This window comes from Micromesistius poutassou, assembly GCF_964030765.1.
Source record: "Micromesistius poutassou genome assembly, chromosome: 11".
NCBI classification, from domain to species: Eukaryota; Metazoa; Chordata; class Actinopteri; order Gadiformes; family Gadidae; genus Micromesistius; species Micromesistius poutassou.
Window position 1 is genome coordinate 12,423,776 of NC_140281.1, and position 18,885 is coordinate 12,442,660.

Consider the following 18,885-nt stretch of genomic DNA (forward strand, 5'->3'; position numbering starts at 1 on the left):
GTGTGTGCAAGCTTGTGTGTGCATGTGTGTGTGTGTGTAATACAGTACATCAGCGTGGACGTGCCTCATTGCCTTGTTCTCAGTTGTTTCAGCGGAGGGCCAGGCAGGACTCATAGTAACGTGAGAAGTTCACTGCATCACTGACTCAGACTTCAGCAACACACAGCAGACTGTTTTTCTGCAGTTGCATGCTCAAAGATAACCTGTTTACAGACCTCTGTTTATGATCTGCAAAACCCTACGGATGACACACTACGATGCAAGCGTAGGTCATCCAAATGATATTAAAGTCAAAGCAAAACAAAGATGGTGTGTTGTTGCAAAGTCAAAATCCACCCTGCGCATCACGCACAACAGAAACAACATCAGTAACGTTCAGAAGCGATAAGCATTGAGAAGCATAACCAAACACAACACAGGTCACCCCGTCCTTTGGAGAAATAATCATCATGCACGTTTCCCATGTTGCTTTAATCCCTGGCCACTCCTGAGTGCCAAATAAATAGAGAGCCAGAGGAGGAGATGCTCTGTGACCACCCCCCAGCCCCACCCCCCAGCACTCCGTCTTCCTAACAGGAAGCTGTCGACACATAGGAAAAGGCACTTGAGGATGAAGAGAGAGTGAGGGGGGAGGGGGGAGTGTTTCAGAACAGCTTGAGGGTCGGAAAGAGGCTATCCGGTCAAGTGAGAAAGTGTGGCAGGATGGGCTGTCTTAGGGGACCTCCTGTGTGTGTGTGTGTGTCTTTGTTATTGTGTTTGTGTATGTGTGTGTGCGTGTGTGTGTGTGTGTGTGTGTGCGTGCATGCGTTTGAGTGTGTGAATGGGTGTTGTGTGTGTCTGTGTTATTGCATGTGCTTGTGTACGTGCGTGTGTGCGTCTCTGTGTGTGTGTGTGTGTGTGTGTGTATGTGTGTATGCAAAGTGAAAGTGAGCTTGAGGAAGAGCAGAGGAAGGATGTGTTTGAATGGGTGTGAGATGAGTGGAAAGCCGAACAGGGAGAAGGAAAGAGACTACTAGGGGGAGGAGATGGATCAGATTGCATGATACGCTCCCTTGCAGCAGCCAGGGAGACTGGGGGTGCATACATTGCGGCTTGCGCATTTCAGAAATCCCATAATTCATGGTCCAAAGTCACTCATAGCAAATCACATTCTGCCTCAACTCTGAGGAGTGTGGAATTATGGAAAGAGATGTGCTACAGAAAATGTCTCTAGTACGGATGGCCCATCAGCCTGGAAGGTTAGTCTCCCTAAAAGCAATCAAAGCTCTTTTGAAATCCACAAATGTTGATCACGCTTTGCTTTTTTAGCATACCTGCTTGCTTCCATGCATACCCTCTCTGTTCCAAATATAACACAATATATTTTGGGAGAGTTGGGGAGAAGGGGTCCTCAAATATAGTAGCTCTTCCAGCTCCCCTTGGGATAAACATATTCACTTTATTAAAGGGGAGAAGAGTGGCCTCGCAAAACCACCTAAAAGGTTTGCCCGGACTTTGATCGTGTTCCCTGCAGGAGGAACAGATGGAAGTTATAAAACCCTGGAAGCTCTCTGGAGGATTAATGCCACTGTGTCACTCTTATGGACCTATGATAGCAGAGAAACAAATACTACTACTACTACTACTCCTACTGCTGCTTAACTGAGTGGCACTAGAGAGCCAAAATGTGCATTAAATCCTCATAGATACAAAAAGCACTCAGTGTAGCGACATAGAGTTATGTTAGTCGAGATTTGAGGAATCAGTTTTTTGAGTGGAACAAAAAAGAAATGGATGAGGCTTATGTGGTCACTTGAAGTGTGACTAGCTTCAAGTGTGGATTTCTGTTTGCGTCATCTGCTGGAAAACTGCTGGAAAAAAAGAGACAACATTTGGATAGACAGTGGCACCCACAGTGATATATTGATTTAGAAGAAACTGAGCGCAAAAGAGATACCATTTTAGAACCCTTTACTAAGTTAACATAAATGCTACGACTAATAGTATCATGACATAGCTCTATTTCCCTCCACTTCTTGGGGGCGCACAGATTTTCCTAATGGACTAACCATACAGCCATGGGGCCCGCTCTGGGACTCTAGTTCCCCATGCACTCTCACTTCTCCACCATATCCACCATGGTCATACACAAACAAGGTCCTCCCAAACATTATATATAGTTATAGCACAAAAGGCTGCCAAGTATGTGCAAATGTGTTAGAATCAACACCTAAAAAGGACCTCCCTAGGATGGCTGAACTTATTCAGTTTATTTTACACAGCTCTTTGTATGGCCTGTTTATTTAATGTGCAGGTTAATAGGCTAAATGCTAGGGCTATGATTTGGAGAAGGGCCACCGAGTATTAATAGTAGGAATAGCCTCAGCAGCTGGGCTGTTTGGAAGAGGACAGTGGGGGGTACAGAAAGACATGAATAAACTGAAGCTAGACCAAGAGGCAGTGGTAGGAAAAGCGGAGAGAAGACAAAACAGTAATAGTGGAAACTAGTGGCAAAAGGAGTAGAACTAGATGGGTAACACAAAGCAAATTAAGTCTGAGAGTGACAGCTACCTGGGAAGCATGCAGAGCTAATGTGTCACGTTTTCATCCAAAAATTTTAGGTTTCCCCACTTACTAACCAATAAGGCTGCTTGGTAAAAAAGGTTGATCATCCTACCATGTTCTATGGTTGAATTGCTTAATGTATAGCAGATTCTGCTCCCAATGAACAGTGACTTTCATTTTATTGAAATGAATAGCCCAGAAAAGCTGTTAATCACAGCCACAACACAGACCAGGCAGAGGCTGCCAAGTGGCCACCCACACACTCTGATGTCACACGGGGAGGTGAAGTAGCTCCCCTCCCCTCCATTTACTGTCTTAGGCCAGTGTTGGGTGATGAAGGGGAGCCCCTTCAGTGCCAGCGTCCCTTCTGAATGGCCTCAGTGACAGCGGGAGGCAGAGGTGAAAGGGAGAGAAAGAGGGATGACCCTGCCTCACTTGCTTCTCAGAGTGGGTGGTAAGCTAGAGGGGGGGGGGGGGGGGGGGGGAGGCCTGGGTCTGTTCCAGATGCTCTGACGTTTAGAGAAAAGCAGCCCAACGGCAAGGGGCTTCGGGCTTGGTCTGCGTTGTGTTGCGCTGCTGTTGGGGTTGACTTTTGGACAACCCTTTAAACATCCAAAACCTGGAATGTTCCATTTGTTTTCGGTTGGATGCCCTTGTTGTGTGACCTGGTAATGGCACACGGTGTAATAAAGTACAGGTGCAGCACGTCTATAGTCCAAATCAGAACACTGTGCGTTCAAATCACGTCAAGATCAAAGCCTGCGAGAGCGTATATGCCAAGATCCTGGATTCTAGTAGCAGCAGCTATCTCCTAAGAGGTTTATAACATAATTGGCCACTACTGCATGACGAACCACAGACGGATTCCTCAGCTATGAGTCCCAGGTTTTAAGACCACACTGTGTGGTATTTTAATCAAATTCTACTGAAAGTTTAGACTGGGTATCCCCACCCCCATCTGCCGGCGATTGGAATTCGCCCTGCACATGGGGATGGCAAGGAACATGTTTAATCTTCCTGTTTCCTATCCCAATCCGTTTGGCACCAATCACCAAGCTGGCTTTTTTCACCTGGCGCGCTATTGGCTGGTTAAACAGCAGCTTTGTGTTTACAATTTACATTCAACATGGCGGCCACCAAAGCAGAGCAACCGCTACCGCTGCTGCTGTTTTAAATGATTTCAGGGGCGTTTTCTTTGAAAGCTGAGCAGAAACTTGCCCTGGAGCAATTCCTCCTAAGAAAGGATGTATTTGCTTTACTGCCGACTGGTTTTGGTAAAAGTTTAATCTACCAGCTACGTCATCCGGATCGTTGGTCTGATTGGTTGAAGGACTGTCCAATTGCTTGCAGCCATTTGAACTACGCCCGCCTCTTGTGCAGGAGAAAATGACGGCACCCTTACCAGACCAATGTGCAATCTACGATTGGACTTGGTCTGACAATAGCCAGGCTACTGAAAGTAATGGCAGTTTTAATATTGCGATGTTTCACCACATAATGATGACACACACAAGACATTGTGTGTGTGTGTGTGTGTGTGTGTGTGTGTGTGTGTGTGTGTGTACAATACGTATGTAAAACTAGATAATAAAATGTAACACTCCAAAACCTAAGCAACACCATGTTCTAGACAAGAGGTTCAATACCCATGGAACAAACTGGGGATCAACTGAGTGTGTGTGTGTGTGTGTATGTGCGTGAGTGTGTGTGAAAAGACAGGTTACCCATGCTGAAAGTGCTCCGGGCAATCTGTACTTTGTAAAAGGTGTTGTTAGGAAATCTATTTGGTCATAGATGTGGAGTAGAGCCTTGCAGCCTGGAACCCGCTCAACCAGGTCATCACCTCCTGCAACTCCAAGCAGGCAGACAGGGAAATGCAGGCGTGTAGACACATGTTTATGCACATTTGGGCTCTCTCTCTCTCACACACACACGCGCGCGCACACACACACACACACACACACACACACACACACACGTGCGCACACAGGATCAAACACATACAGATTTAGGACACACCAAGAAACCACATACAAGGCATTCCACAGCAGAACAACCAGTACGCTTTGAATTTTTATGGACGATATTCCTAATTTTATAGCTTATGAATAAACACACACACAAGCACATGACACACAAACACACAGCTCTATGTTTTCTGAATAGCAGCCAACTCCATGGCACAAGGCCATCTGTGCCACAAGGCACCTGCATTAAAAAAAAAACTCAGGACAGCTTTCCCTCATCTAAATGATGACAGCCCAACATTCCTCCAGTCAACACATATGTGTTTACGAGACGCCAGTGATCTGCTGTCTGTCACAGGAGACAATGCCTGTACGATGATGGTACTGTACGATGAACTGGTATGTAAGAAACAGACGGTACCGCACACTCCGAGTTCCAATTGTAAGAAGGTTTAATTGGTGATAACGTTTCGGCCTACAAAGGCCTTCATCAGCTCACAGGAACTGGTATGGTACCATGTTTTACATTGTCAAAACGTAACAATCTTTAAGATCAGCCAGGGCTGAGAGATGAAGGCATACAGGTGAGTAAATAACTGCCTAAATAAAATGGCCGAGAGACAGGCCTGGTGATGTCACTTGCCTCAGTTTGTGACCTCACCTGGCACCCATGTTCAAAATCAGAAATAAAGAACAAAGAGCAAGTCTTTCTTTTATCTTTGTGGTGTGTGTGTGTGTGTGTGTGTGTGTGTGTGTGTGTGTGTGTGTGTGTGTGTTTAAACAACATGTGCCAAAAATATTATTTAATATTTTGTTATATATTCTAAAGAAATAACCATTAACATTGAATATATGGCCTCCAATAGGAAAATAGTACATTTTTCAAATGACTAGGAGCAAGGGCAGGAAAAGACGTGGATGGATTATTCGAGAAGAAATCTCTTCGGAGACCTTCTCATTCCCCAGGCGCCACTGATCCTAATCATGGGTTGTGAGATAGCTGGCCCTGCTCTTGGCATCTCCATCGAGGCCTTCTCTCTGTGCCATGGAGGAACAACAGCACAGTGTGCCATCTGAAATGAATGTAGTCTACCACCGACCCCGGCAATTAGAACCTCCCAAACCCACTCGTTCTCCATTGTGATGTTGAGTGAGCCTCCATTTGTATCTATCTTTATAGGTCTGTGGGTTACTTGCCAAAGACACTTCTCAACAATACAATACTTATTTTGTCACTTACATTAAACTTTTGTTAAGTTCTCGGCAATATTTCTGTTTATGCAGATGAAATGAGGATGTCCTATTCTAACCTATAAATGCGTTGTCTGTGTTAATAATGATAATCATGAATGCAAGACTTAAGTCTGCCGTTGGCAGAGTTGCAACTATGTTCTTTTACATTTTAATCAAACCAAAAGTTACATATAAACCCGGAAGCAAAGATGAACTGCGGCAGAGTTTATCTTCCAATTCAAACATGTCTTCTTCCTCAGTAAGAGAAACTGATTAAAAAACCTTTTGATGTTTCTGCAAATAAGCAGATTTAGAAGACAGCAAAGACTAATCGTGTGTCGACATTTTCCAGAACAAGACACATCTTCACTTACGGAAAATTGCTTTCCACCCAAATATAAATCTGTTCTTATGCGTGTGTTATAAGTTATGTTTCCACTGCATATGCTCTCAGAGCCAGATGGGAGACATTCAGAACACAGAGTTGAATACGTATATATATATATGTATTGTGGATGACATGAAATGTCTACTAGTGGCTTGGGTATATAGCTTGATCTTTAGTTATACATATGAACTACCTTTGGGGTTAGATCTACTAAGGACTTGGAGTACAACCTACTAAAACCATGTCATCTGTGCTCCGATCAGGTAGGATTAGATAGATCTGGAGAGATCTAAGCCTAAACTCACATGAATACTTTTAATAGGTAAAAAGAAAAGAAAAACACTGCCATGTGGTTCTAAGTTCAAAAAGCCATGGGTTGCTTCAACATAACTGAGGGATCAGAAGCAGAGGAATTGTGCACATTGCAAGTTGAAATGGTACAATGTCCATATGTATGTGTATGGAGAGAGAGAGAGAGAGAGAGAGTAGGGTAAGGGAGAGTAAGGGAGCGAGAGGCTTTCTGATTGCGGAGCATGGTCACGAGGACAACTGGCCAATACCAACATAAATGTGTTTATGTAATAATCACGACTACTGCAGGAGAACTTGGCGACGGTAAAACAATTCTATGAATAAGCCATGCGCAAAGCCCTGACTAGTGAACTTTGTCCTTCCTCTGTGTATTCGACTATTCTTCAGTATGTTAAAAAGCAGTAAAAAGCCACACATCAATCACGTACAAAACCACACAGGATTCATCGCCGACTCTTTCTCGCAAACCAAGGCCATTTCCGGCGAGGTACACAGAATGAGATGACTCATTGCTTTTCTTTTCCTGGGAATCTGTACATCCCTGAATGAGCCTGGTTGAAGGAGCCCCCACATTGAGGGGTTCTAAGTTGTGTAACCAAAGCAACCACAACCAAGGGCACAGCCATGCAGTGTATCACACATAGGTGGTGGACTCATCATGGCGACTCACCGGTGAGTGGCTGAGGTGCCACTGAACTGACGCCTTTGATACTGTTTTGGTAACACAGGCTTAAAACTTCTGACTGTCCTCGTTCTTGTTCCTGATCCTTATCTGAGGCTCTACCTGAATACTCACCTGGGTACATTCTGTGGTGATTTGTTCAATTCGGTCTATTGCCTTAACACAAACCCTTTAGGGATCAACAAGGATTTAATCATCAAAGATCTCACAAGTCGAGACCGTTCTGATCGTATTTCGACACTCTTGAAAGAGCTGTATGGGGGTTCAGGTCTCGTATTTGCCATCATGAGGTTCCGTCAACAGGAAACGTTCATGTGAAACAGCATCGTTCACACATCTAATCACAATCATGACAGCCCAAAGGAAGGGCACGGGGGTCCCTGTATCATTTCATCTAGCATCAGTTGGTAACAGTAATAACTGTTTTGGTGAACTGATGGCCATCTTCCACTCTATAAACAGCCATGAGGCCAAATAGAGAAGGAGGCATGTGGGGGAAATATTCCAATGTTTGCCATTAGGAGCGATTAAACAGAGCCCTCCGCTTGACAGTATAACAGTGATTTCATGTGACGACATAATGGCTTCCAGACCTGCGGGAGTTGGGTTCATGAACACTATCACGGAGGAGGGACAAAACGCAGCGCTCCGCAGTTGGTTAGTTTCATGTTTTAGCTTTGCTTGGTGCTAAGTTTAGGTACTAGTGTGAGGAGTCTGTCTTTGCCAGATACAGAGCAGTGAGCACTGTGTTGCATCAACAGCCTGAAAAATGCAGGCGATGGTGTTTGAATGCTAAATATGCCTCGGAAGGAAATGGGTTTTAGAGTTAAGACAGGGTAGGAGTTTATCGCTTTTATTTTAGAATGTGTTGATTTCCGTTTCATTTTTCCCCCTTCTTTCATGTCTATTTTTTCCACCTGGGTGAATATTTTGCATGGGAAAGCTCAATGTGTTGAGATCATGGGGAAAAGTCAGAGCAACAGAGGGTTTACAGCCATTCCATTGACATATCCTTATACACTCTGGCAAACAGACATGGATTCAAGCCTGTATTCACCACAGACAACTGGGTAGAGGATCATTTCATAACAAGGGTCAACAGTCAAGGAACTGCATTGTGTGCATGATACACAAGCACATTTATTTACTTTGCCATTATAAAGAAGAGATTTCTGTGCAGCTAATGCCAGGGATGAATGACCCATAGTGCATTTGAACAATTTAATGCAGACAACAAACCACTTTGATCCAGCCAGATGTGGCCACCTCACAGAATTTAGATAAACAATGTGTTTATCTAAGAGCTTCACAATAATACGATATAATTGATTGATTATAGTTGGTTTCGAGGAATCAATTATTATTCAACACAGATGTTGTCTATGTTGATATTCTAATCCACCTGATGATTCTGATACAATATTGCCCATAGAGCCCAGCTCCACATTAAACAGTATTGTGTTAGGGTTGTAGTTCATGGTATAAGAAAAGGTGCTTAAACAAGGGTCCTGTGGTGACGGAGATGAATTCATGAAACCTCAACTAACTTTGAGTAATAGAGTATTTTGGATAGTTTTATGTTCAATGTATTTTATCACCATTAAAAACTATTGAACACAACATTAAACATGCAGCAAGGCCTTGCATGACTCCAGTCACTCTGGCAACTATGTGACTTCAGCTACGAAATTGTATGCATAAACAGCCCCCTAAAACCTTTGAGATCTAAGATGTTTTAATTTCTGCCATCACTGTCAATACAAATTGTATGTTCTTTCTTCCTCCACAGACTTTCAAAATTTCAAGAGGGAAATCTGTGGACAGGTTGTGTTCTGATGTGTAATGCAATTTAACAAATGTGTTCAAAGACAAGTGCAGGCCTTACGTTGCCAATAACATTGAGAACCACCAAGACAACCATCTGTCATTGAGGATTAAGAGGTGCATTAACTTTCAATTGTAAAATGATTCGGTAGTGGGGCGGTGAGGTAAGTGATAGTTGTCTTTTATGGAAGAAAATTGTGTGTGTGTGTGTGTGTGTGTGTGTGTGTGGGAGAGTCTAAGTAACGGCTTCAACAACCTTACATAACAAACCACTTTGCAAGTCTCCATAGGTAAAACAACACACGTGCTCAGAGTGTGCGTTTGGCTCCCTTCAGTCTCACGCACACTGTGCTGCCGCTGGCCTAACAGCACAGCAACGTTCCCTGGAAGGGTAATCAACATGGCCGCCTTGTGGAAAGACACAAGAAATAAGCAGTTGACAACACGGTGGATCACACCCAAGTAGGCTTGTCGTGGGAGCGAGCACAAGTCGGAACAGCGCACCCAGGCACATAGTTGGTCCGAGCTGCCACAACTTGTCTCTCGCTGTCAACTTCCAGCTAGAGGCATGAGGGGCTGCCCTCTCACTCAGAGACTCCAGCGGAGGACAAGAGTGGAAATGGGAATTTTGACGGGACGTCAACGCAGAATACACCCAAACCAAAAGAGAAAATACCAACAAAAAAAAAGAAAGATTTCCAAATCTTTGAATTCAGCAGATCCATGAGTTCAGCATGTTAATGGATTTTCTAAAACCAACTTGTTTTATGACTCATATCCTTGAGCCAGGCTCATAAGAAAACCCCCCAAAAAAACATGGAACGCCACAGACATGCAATTCCATAAGGGCAATATTATAAAATAAAAAGTTAACCGCACGGTGTATGAGGCATTGCTTACGGACTAAAGTCATGGAGGGAGGATGAGGTAATACGGTCAGGAGCCGTCAGTAACTTGGTCCTCTGTTCTAGCTTATAAACTCTCTTACTTCACCACAGCTTGCAGCCCTGGAACAGACATTAGTAAACAAGAGAGAGACCGACAGAAAGAGGGAGAGAGAGCGGGGGTATGTGTTACACGCATTGTAACACATACTGTTTATTTTAAATATTCTAAAGGATTTTCGTGAACATAAACATAGTGACAGATTTAAATCGCAGTAGTGTTGTTTCACAAATGTGTGCAGACCCACAAATGCAAACACACACACACACACACACACACACACACACACACACACACACACACACACACACACACACACACACACACACACACACACACACACACACACACACAGGGTAAATAGACGGCTTAATTAGCTTGAAGTCTTTTCCTGTATAGGGCCTTTCCCATACAGAGCAATGCTAACAGCCCTCTATATAACCCGCCATTATTCAATGAAAAAGGAATGCTTGTGTGTACTTTGAGGGTCGAAAAACAAACTCCCATGTTAGGACTCGCAGAAGTGGTGTATTGACAGGGGAAGCTGTCCGTAGACTCCGTACCAAGCTTCAAATAGTTTTTCCATATCCGCTAATACGCTGTCACCTTCTCCGAAACCATGTACCTCCTATTGAACACGTTTCAGCACTTCTCTATTTTCAAGGCATGGCAATGTAACCGACGAAGACCAACATAGAGTTGCTCAACAACGGTTGACATATGATCTGTTTATCAACATCTTTGATTTAAACCTTTTTTGATCCATCACATATTAGTAGGAATTCTGACTCTGACCGTGTAGTCCAAGAGAACTTCTCCAAGTCATCTAAAACTATACATAGAACTCATCCGGATTGTTTATTGATTCACACAGGGACAGGAAACAGACTGAGATATCCTCCAGTGCAGGAGCCATGAGTCGATACAAGAGTGACCAAGATGCAACCAATGAAGCCACTATCTGTCAAGAGATCTGGCTGGGTAGCATGTGCTCGAATGGAGTCAGGTAGCGAGAAGATGGGCAAGAAATATTGTATGGAGAAAGAAAAAATAAGTCTCAGGGTCATTGGTTTTTGTGAACCGATGAATGTTAGCCGGGTAAAACACACGTGTTTTACACCAGAACGGTGAGTAGGAGGAGCAGCAGATGATGTCCAATTATGCAGACAATAATTTACTAAACACAAAGTGGTTTTCGGGATCGAAAGAAACAAGTGGGTTTGTCCCACAACACAACCTGTTTAACATTCCTGAGGCTGTCGACGAAGAGCTCTTCAGGACCAAAGTGTGCGTAGACACCACGTGTGCGCGGTGCAGACACCATTGTCCTACCACTAATAGCTCAAGCTAATTATTAGCCAGCCTATCTCAAGATAGGGAAGGAAGCTGCGTGGCTCTGAGCGAGGCCATGTCCGAGGTTAGGCAGCACAGGGCTGTCTCTACACGGAACAAGTCTTTCATGTCTGACCAGGTCGTGACCCATAGGGGGTCCGCAGAGATACTGCAGGGGGTCCATGAAATTATTTGATCCCTTTTTTCTTCAAAAATGTACTTTATTATGATGTATGCATACAATGCTGAGCCATTGTGATGCTTTTATACATCACACTATAGGCCGCAATACACATTACACACAATTTTATATGATAAATAATAGGGGTCCCTCCACTGTGTCACTAACAGCCAAGAGGTCGGCCTGAAAAACCTCTGTCCTAGACCATGTCACAGCAGTGAGAGCCCAGGATGACCTTGTGTCGTAAGCTGTTTCAGCTGCACAAGAGAGAGTGGAATAGAGAGAGGTGAAGAAGGAAAGACAGAATGTAGCACCATTGATTTCCAGCCTTCAACTTTAAGGGTTGCCCACCTATGTGTGCAATTTGAGCAAAAGCAGTGATATCTGATATATTTCGTTTTTGGGGGAGAAAGAAAGAAACTGAACCAGAGAGCAAAAATGAGATGCAAACAATCATCAACGATTAGTTATGGATCACGTCGTGAAAAGTACCCATGCCCTGCGAGAAATTGCAGGCATTGCTGTTGGTCTAGCTTCTCATGTCTCATTGAAATCTGAAACACAGTGTCACATTTCAATGACTGCAGCAAAGCCTGGGCTGAGAACCACGCTCCTTCAAAGAGCAACACAACACTGCAACGTTGGACCTGGGCTAAGAAGTGGCCACAGTGACCCAGCCCTGTAGTATGCATTGCAGACCCACACAGACACACACTATTGTCAGCCTGAGCTGGCAAATAGCGTCTAATTAAAAGTCCCCAAGGGATGAAAAAGTATGCAACGTGTGAGCATATTTCCAGCCACATATTTTGTACCAGATCAACAATGTAAAAAATGTTGTGCTGGTAGTAATCTCGACCAAAGAACACCCTGAATAAGGATTCCATGGATTATCTCTTCAAATCCTCTGTCTCTTGCCAATTTTTATATTCAGAAAAATGACAGTGTTGCCTACATCAATTTCCCACTTAAAACTCTCTACGCCTATACACCGCACCTTCCACTTGCTACAGAGGCTACATTTCCAGTGTCACAATCACAGAAACACGCCTCAGGCTTTTATAGCCGCCCGTGCGTGTGTGTGTCATCGGCTCACACTTATTAGTAGGGGTGTAACGATATGCATATTCTAATCTATTCTCTCTACTGCCCTCTCTACCAGTGACGGACTGGACGGTCTGGCATTTGGGCAGATGCCAGAAGGGCCGCGGCTTCTCGTGGGCCGTTTGGCCTCTCGTGGGCCGTTTGGGCCGGCCAATCACGGAGCAGCATGCTTCGGCATGCGGGATCGCGCAGCCTCTCCGTCGCGACGGCGGCCCCGCATTATCTATTATATCTATCCCCCCCCCCCACAAACATGTCCGCGACCAACCCGCTGTTATAACGTGCAAATGCCAGGGCCGTTTTTTGATCCCAGTCCATCACTGCTCTCTACTGCTATCCATATCCACATGAATGTAGTTCTATAGCCACGGACATGATGTGTACATATTTTACAAAAGGAGAAAGTAGGCCCATTCAAAAGATCACTATGACAAGATAGTAGCCTGATTCATGCTATGGCGACTTCATGGATGAATGCAACATGTTTCCTGGTTAAGTATAATAATTAGCATGTTGTTAGTCATTCAGGTGTTGACGCCAAACCAAACATCATTCACAAAGATTTTGGTGAGAATCAAAGTTTAGTACATAGTCCTTTGAGCTCAAACAGTTAGATTGAAGTAAGAAGTAGACATGTAGGGAAAGAAGAATAAATAAACTGTGCTATGTTACTGTACTATAATAAATGTATATTCTCATAATGGTCATGAGTGGTATGGAAGCAGACGACCAGGGCGGTGTAAACCGACATTTTTGGGGTGGGAAAATGACAATGAACTTTTCATCATAAATTAAGGTCATCAATTAAGATTGTTGAGTTGCAGTTAGAGTTGCAGTTGGTATGTTTTGTACTTTTCAGTCAGTGAACACTGTGTAAAATACCCTTCGACCAGTGTGAGAATAAATCCCTCCACATCAGCATAACCTTGGCCTAACATGACTCCACCAAGCCGCAGGAGTGCAATGTTTTGATAAAAGAGAAGAAAAAAGAAACCGGGGGAAAAAAGGCCAATCCTAGAGAGACGCTGAAATGGGACTGTTTAAGAGGAAGGGCTGTGTTGCCCAGTCAGCTGCAAGGAGCAAAGTGTCCGGTGTTGACCAGCTGGGTGAAAGAAACAAACAATGATCACGGCGGGGGGGACCGGTAAAGAGACACGAGAAAAGGAGACACAGATGGGAGGGTTGAGGAACAAGACGAGAATGAATGAGGAGCATTGGGAGAGGGCTGAGGGGAGAGGGGAAAAAACTGGCTTGCGATGCTATTGTGGTGATTTTTTCTTGGCCGGAGGTCATTGAGTTCAAACTTGAGGTTCACTGTGTCTCCCATTATGCCATGATCTCCACTCTGGAATACATTAATGTGTGCCTGCCCACACAAATAAAACCACCACCCTGAGACACACACACACACACACACACACACACACACACACACACACACACACACACACACACACACACACACACACACACACACACACACACACACACACACACACACACACACACACACACACACCGTCCCTAACACTGCCTGACCAAAATTACAGTCATCCTCCTCTGACGGCATTGTGTTCCTCTGCAACACACAAAGTTTAGTGAAACTTCTAAGTTATTCTGCCAATAGTTCACACATCCCCACAGCCCCCCAACCCCAATTAGGGCTAATTACCGTAATAATGTTCCTTTTGACATAACTGAATTAGCTTCCTTCTCTTACGTAACTGTGGCTGGGGGAGTGGTGGATTGCAGGGGTCTGGTGTATTGAGCTAATGAGCCCTGACAACCATTTTGATGGCTGGTTTAAGCTCTCCCTCTCTGAAGGCTGCTTAATGTGAAGCAAGTGAGATATAGATGTCTGTACATCAAAAAAGCGGGAGCTTGCGATTGAGCAGAGAAGATCTGCCACAGGGTTCTCAACAGACACACTAACAACATACTGGTCGAACAAAGGTGAATCCATCGCTACGTTTTTTGTTGTAATGTATGCATTTTAAATTACAATTTTTGAGAATTTTGCACTTTTACCCAAAGCGACTTACAACAGTTCATACACACATTCATGGCGTAGTCAACCATGCAAGGTGACAGCCAGCCTGTTGCGAGCAGTAAGGGTGAGGTGACTTTCTTAGGGACACCTCGACAGCAAACTCAAACTAACAACCTTCTGGTTAACGGTCAACCCGCTCTACCTCCTGAGCTAAGACATTCAAGATTTACTCTTCTTATGTTCTGTAAGTGTTTATGTTAATTATGTTATTATTATCAAGGTCTGCATTAAGCACCAGAAAGTCCACTGCACTCTCACTGAAGAAATCCACTGCAATCTCATTTGCAGTATATTACCGCTCTTGGCAACGTAGCCGGTTACGGAACACTGACATTGCGGTGACAGTGCAGAAGTTTCTGACTTTTAGGAAGTAAAAAGAGGGTGGGGGAGGACAGATTCAGACCGTGCCCCTACATTCCTGAGTCTTTCTAAGACAGAGTTTATAAGCTAAGTGGCTATCTAAATTAAAGGTGCTGCATGAGCACTCCCCTCCATCATTGCCACATGGACACAGAGCGTCTTCACCACACCACAGTGTCATTATTTTCTTTGGCATGTTCTGTGAGTTGTTCCTTGCAGTGCTGGAACCAGTAGCTTTACCTGTTCCACCATTGTCCGTCAACACTGAAATCCTGCTACCTGCCGGTCAACCTGCAGAGTGGGCTCGCCTCTTTGTGGAGTTCTTTCTCCTGATTGGATATGGATATATTGGATATGGAGTGGAGGAACTTGGAGGGATTGGTATGTTACTGACCAAACACTCTATATCAGTGATTGCTGTCAGAATATAGAGAAATTTAACCTTTATTCTAATAAATAAATATCACTGACACAGCCTTTAATATACTTTTTGACAAGATATTTTGTGTAATTGATACATCCCTCTGTGATATGTTATGTTATGTTATGTTTTGTTGACCATCACTTTAACCTCCAGCAGCAGAGAGATCTCTGCTGAGCAGCCAATACAGGCTTGTTTTACTTTACAAGGCTTAAGTGTCACCTGAGGATCTGAAGACAAGGTTCTGAGTGCTGATCCCAGACACGGTCAGTTAAAAGGGGAACAGAAGACTCCCTCTGTCACTGTGAGCACAGCGAGATACAGAGGGGGGGGATAAACTCCAATGGAAGTTGACAGAGTGTGACCGAAACCGACTGTGTAACATTAACACACAACTTCTGGGGCATGACCTTATGAACTTCGCACAGCACGTTTCAGAATGCCACATAATGCAAGGCTTTAGACTTACTCATTGATGTTCAAAATGCACCGCACTGCACATCTTAACACCACCACTCTCATGCATATTGAAAACCAATAAGGATCAACGCCTGGTGAGAGATGTTGTTATTAACACTGCTGATCAGGGGGGGGGGGGGAAATCAGGAATCAACTTGTGCCAAATCTTCATAATAATAATGTTATTCTATTCAATATGCATTTGATCTATAATTGCCAACCGTAAATAGCTGACGGGATAGTAGTTTAAATGTAATAATACACCATATATAACTGAATGTATTTATTGAGAAGATCAATCATTTCACTGATACTCTATATTGGAGCCCTTCATGTTCTGACTAGATCCCATTCATATCTGCATTATGTTCACTACTGAGAACAGCACAGCAAAATGCAAAACAATTACAGGTTTCTTTAAACAAGCAAATACTATGATTATTTGTACTGCTGGGATTCTTGTGAAAAAGTACCATGCAGGTGTTATTATGTACTTATATCTGCTTTCACATGAAAAATGACTCTGTCGAAGCTTTTAATTATTATTGTATTTAAATAAGTATTTAAAAAACTGGCATCTCTTCTAAGACTCCTGAGGTACCCTAGCTTATGAAGTTCACACACACATGAGGGGAGAAGGGAAATAGTTTGAATGTAGAACCTTGTTCGGCTTCCCTGGTTTCTCCCCTCAGGTGATGCGTTCATATAACTTCACTGCTCGTGTGTGTTGTGACATGTCTCAAATCCTGAATTCCCTGAAATTGGGAACGGTGAATAGAATGGACCTATGAAGGTATTTACCCTACGTTTAACATTGTCTTTGGAAAATGTCAATTTGGACCGTGTCTCCAAGAAGACAAAAGAAAAATGTGAATGTATCGATTGTGTGTGTGTGTGTGTGTGTGTGTGTGTGTGTGTGTGTGTGTGTGTGTGTGTGTGTGTGTGTGTGTGTGTGTGTGTGTGTATGGGTGTCTAAGTGTGTGCATGTGTGTGCATATGTGTGTGTGCGTACATGTAGATGTGTGTTCAAGGGAGGAAGTGCACTTCAAGGCCCTGTAGTGTCTGTGTCTGTGTATTAGTGTTTGTCTACAAAGTGATAAAATCCACCACTTCAACATCAGTGCCAGCATGAAAAAGAGTATTGCAACGCTACACTATTGAAATTGAAAATATAGTATATTAAAATAGTGAGACTAGTATACTTCCATTTCAATTAGGGTTAGGGTTAGGGTTAGTCATCTAATCATCAAAAAGCTGAAACTAACTATGGCAAGGCAACAGTTGAATGTTGTTGTTGTTGGACATATTCGGATATCATTGAGTATTTGACAGACTGAAAACATAACACAAATTAAAATCTCTCTCTCTCTCTCTCTCTCTCTCTCTCTCTCTCTCTCTCTCTCTCTCTCTCTCTCTCTCTCTCTCTCTCTCTCTCTCTCTCTCTCTCTCTCTCTCTCTCTCTCTCTCTCTCTCTCTCTCTCTCTCTCTCTCCTCACACACACACACATACACCGACGCACACGCACAAATTGGCGCGGTGTGTTTAAAAACGAAACAATTGTGTAATATATTTGCATTCGACGTGTCGACCTGTATATTCAGGAGAAAGAAAAGTCCATTAGCCGTTCACTTTCAAACTCCTTGCAAGAAACTATCGAGCAATTGTCTCGGAATTGTTGGGTACATATGAGACAGTGAGCTGCCACTCAATCCGGAATAATAATGTACTCTGTTCACTCTTCCAGCCCTGCTCCTAAGAAATGCGCCATATTGAGGATACAGTGCAGATGTAAGCTCTCGTGCTGAGGATCGCCTCGGGAACTGTGACAGAATGCAGTGGTTCTTACCTTGGCAATAACCTTTTTATATCTCATAGCCGCTTGTTCGATAAGACTATGTACTTTTATAGTCCCATTTCCGCAGGGGACGACCACACGAGTCCTCCCGAAACACACCGTCACTTTCATGCTTTCCTCCTGTGAGTGTGTGTTTCTCCTGTTACTTTGTAATTCCGACTAGAAAGCGCGAGGCATCCAAAGACACAAGAAAAAACATTCCCAAAAAGGTGAACGCCGAAATATAATTCCCAGAAAACCTTGTAGGAAGTTGAAGTGTTTTCCCAATACCACCTGTTCGTTCACAGGGAGGAAAAAGTGCCGATTCGTCGCCTAGATCCTCGTGAGTTGTTTTTGGGTAGCGCGAGCAGCAGCACTGGCGGCTCGAGCGCGGAGCGGGGTGGCGTCTCGCTCTGCTCTCTGGTGACCGCGAGCAGCAGCGCTGTAGTCGAGTCACTCCAACTTATCATCGCCTGTGGAGAGTCGGGAGCGGTGCGCCTGTGTCTGCCTTTACCGCGTGTTTGAACCGATGAACGAAACGTAACGAGCACAATATTGTAATAACTAAAAAAATAATGTAATGCTTTAACATGTAAAACAGAATAGGCTTAGCTACAGGTTGAACATTGAGACACTTTTCCGAGACACGTTCATAACCGTGCCTGTTGTGTTCCCCGAGTAGGCGTGTGTTTGTCAGGAAGGGTTAAATGTCATAGGCCTACGGAACGTAGAATCAGAGCCATGGTTAGAATAATCATTCGCTAATTGGCGCCCTTTGTGATTGGCTTGTGATAGACTCGAAGTCGCGGTGGACCCATGTTAATTGACGTTATTGCAACCGAAGAACTCTGCGTGAATACATCGAGGTGGCTTTGACCGCAGGTAATAGGAGCGTGATAAGATAGTGAGATTTGATCAAAGTTTTGTATAATTACTGTATAAATTACTGTATATATATATCTGCATATGTATACTTGTCTAATTTATATACTTAAATATTAATTATGCTATTTTCCATTCGTAATTCGAATTCCAGATACCGATTTCTGTCATTTAAAAAGATCCGTTTGAATTAATAGCAGTTCCTCTGACAAGGGCCTCGTGGCGCAACGGTAGCGCGTCTGACTCCAGATCAGAAGGTTGCGTGTTCAAATCACGTCGGGGTCATATTTATCTTGACTTTCTATTGAATTTACCACGTAGATCTTGTTTGGTTTTACATTGTCGACAAGCGATTGTCAGTGGAAG

The 18,885-nt window shown here is 43.7% G+C and overlaps 1 protein-coding gene and 1 non-coding gene across 2 annotated transcripts in view; one reads left to right on the forward strand and one right to left on the reverse strand.

Annotated features, from left to right (window-relative positions):
• Positions 1–18,294, reverse strand: part of LOC311355416 (partitioning defective 3 homolog) — a gene marked incomplete at its 3' end in the record, with an annotated part of 445,195 nt that extends 426,901 nt beyond the window's left edge. Inside the window, exon 1 of the mRNA XM_084475186.1 lies at positions 17,650–18,294. Coding sequence (XP_084331312.1) covers positions 17,650–17,769 — 120 coding nt within the window. The 5' untranslated portion in view covers positions 17,770–18,294. The remainder of the gene's footprint in view (positions 1–17,649) is intronic.
• A 438-nt stretch (positions 18,295–18,732) lies between these two features.
• AC3HAE_025789 (transfer RNA tryptophan (anticodon CCA)) lies at positions 18,733–18,804 on the forward strand. Its single transcript has one exon. It is a non-coding gene; the product is annotated as a tRNA-Trp (tRNA).
• The last annotated feature ends 81 nt before the right edge of the window (positions 18,805–18,885 follow it).